General features: G+C 56.9%; 1 protein-coding gene across 1 annotated transcript; it reads left to right on the top strand.

Moving 5' to 3' along the window:
• Positions 1-323: 323 nt before the first annotated feature.
• LOC101532457 (histone H2A-Bbd type 1-like) lies at positions 324-832 on the top strand. The gene has a single exon (XM_004587968.4). The coding sequence runs from the start codon at positions 443-445 to the stop codon at positions 830-832; it is 390 nt and encodes a 129-aa protein (XP_004588025.2). The 5' UTR covers positions 324-442.

Raw genomic sequence — 832 nt, 5'->3', positions numbered from 1 at the left:
GAAGAGATAAAGAGGCCTGGCCTAGAGGTCACTCATGTCTGGCAGTGGACTGCAACTTGCACAGGGATGGAAAGGAACTCAGAGACAACACAAGAAAGGAATCAGTTTATCTGAGTGCTTTCCTACAGACATGGCAATGTCTCCACTGAAACAGCTTTGGAGGAGACTGTTAAATAAACCGTGTGGGCTTTCCTTAAAAGGGGGCACAGTGTCCTGCAAGCAAGTTCCTCCCAGCCCTTGCCAGGCCAGGCCTCTGCAGGGCCCACTGGCCACCACTGACATCACAAAGACAGAGGTGTCACAAAGGCTGCCCTTGCCTAGCCAATCCAGGGCTAGAGCACAGGAACACAGTGGGCGGGACTGAGCAGTGGTAGCTTGACAGGCACCTGGCCAGCAGGAAAACCAAGCTGAGCCACCTGGGAGTAGAAACCAGCCCACCATCATGCATGGGAGGAAGCCCACCAAGAAATCCCGTCGGCGGCGCAGGAAGCCCATCTCCCGCTCTACCAAAGCTGAGCTGCAGTTCCCCGTGAGCCGCGTGGACCGCCACCTGCGAGAAGACCGCTATGCTCAACGCCTGAGCTCCTCCACCCCTGTGTTCCTGGCCGGGGTCCTCGAGTACCTCACTTCCAACATCCTGGAGCTGGCTGGAGAAGAGGCTGACAAGAATGGCAAGATTCGCATCACCCCAGAACACCTGCAGAAGGCGATGGAAAACAACGAGCATCTCAAGGACCTGTTGGACAGTGGCAGCAACCCTCCAGCTGCTGAAGAGCCCAAGTCCCAGGAAAAGCAGGAGGAGCAGGAGGAGGAGGAGGAGGAGGAGCCATGA

This window comes from Ochotona princeps, chromosome X (genome assembly GCF_030435755.1).
Source record: "Ochotona princeps isolate mOchPri1 chromosome X, mOchPri1.hap1, whole genome shotgun sequence".
Taxonomy (NCBI): domain Eukaryota; kingdom Metazoa; phylum Chordata; class Mammalia; order Lagomorpha; family Ochotonidae; genus Ochotona; species Ochotona princeps.
This window is presented reverse-complemented; position numbering and strand designations above follow the sequence as displayed.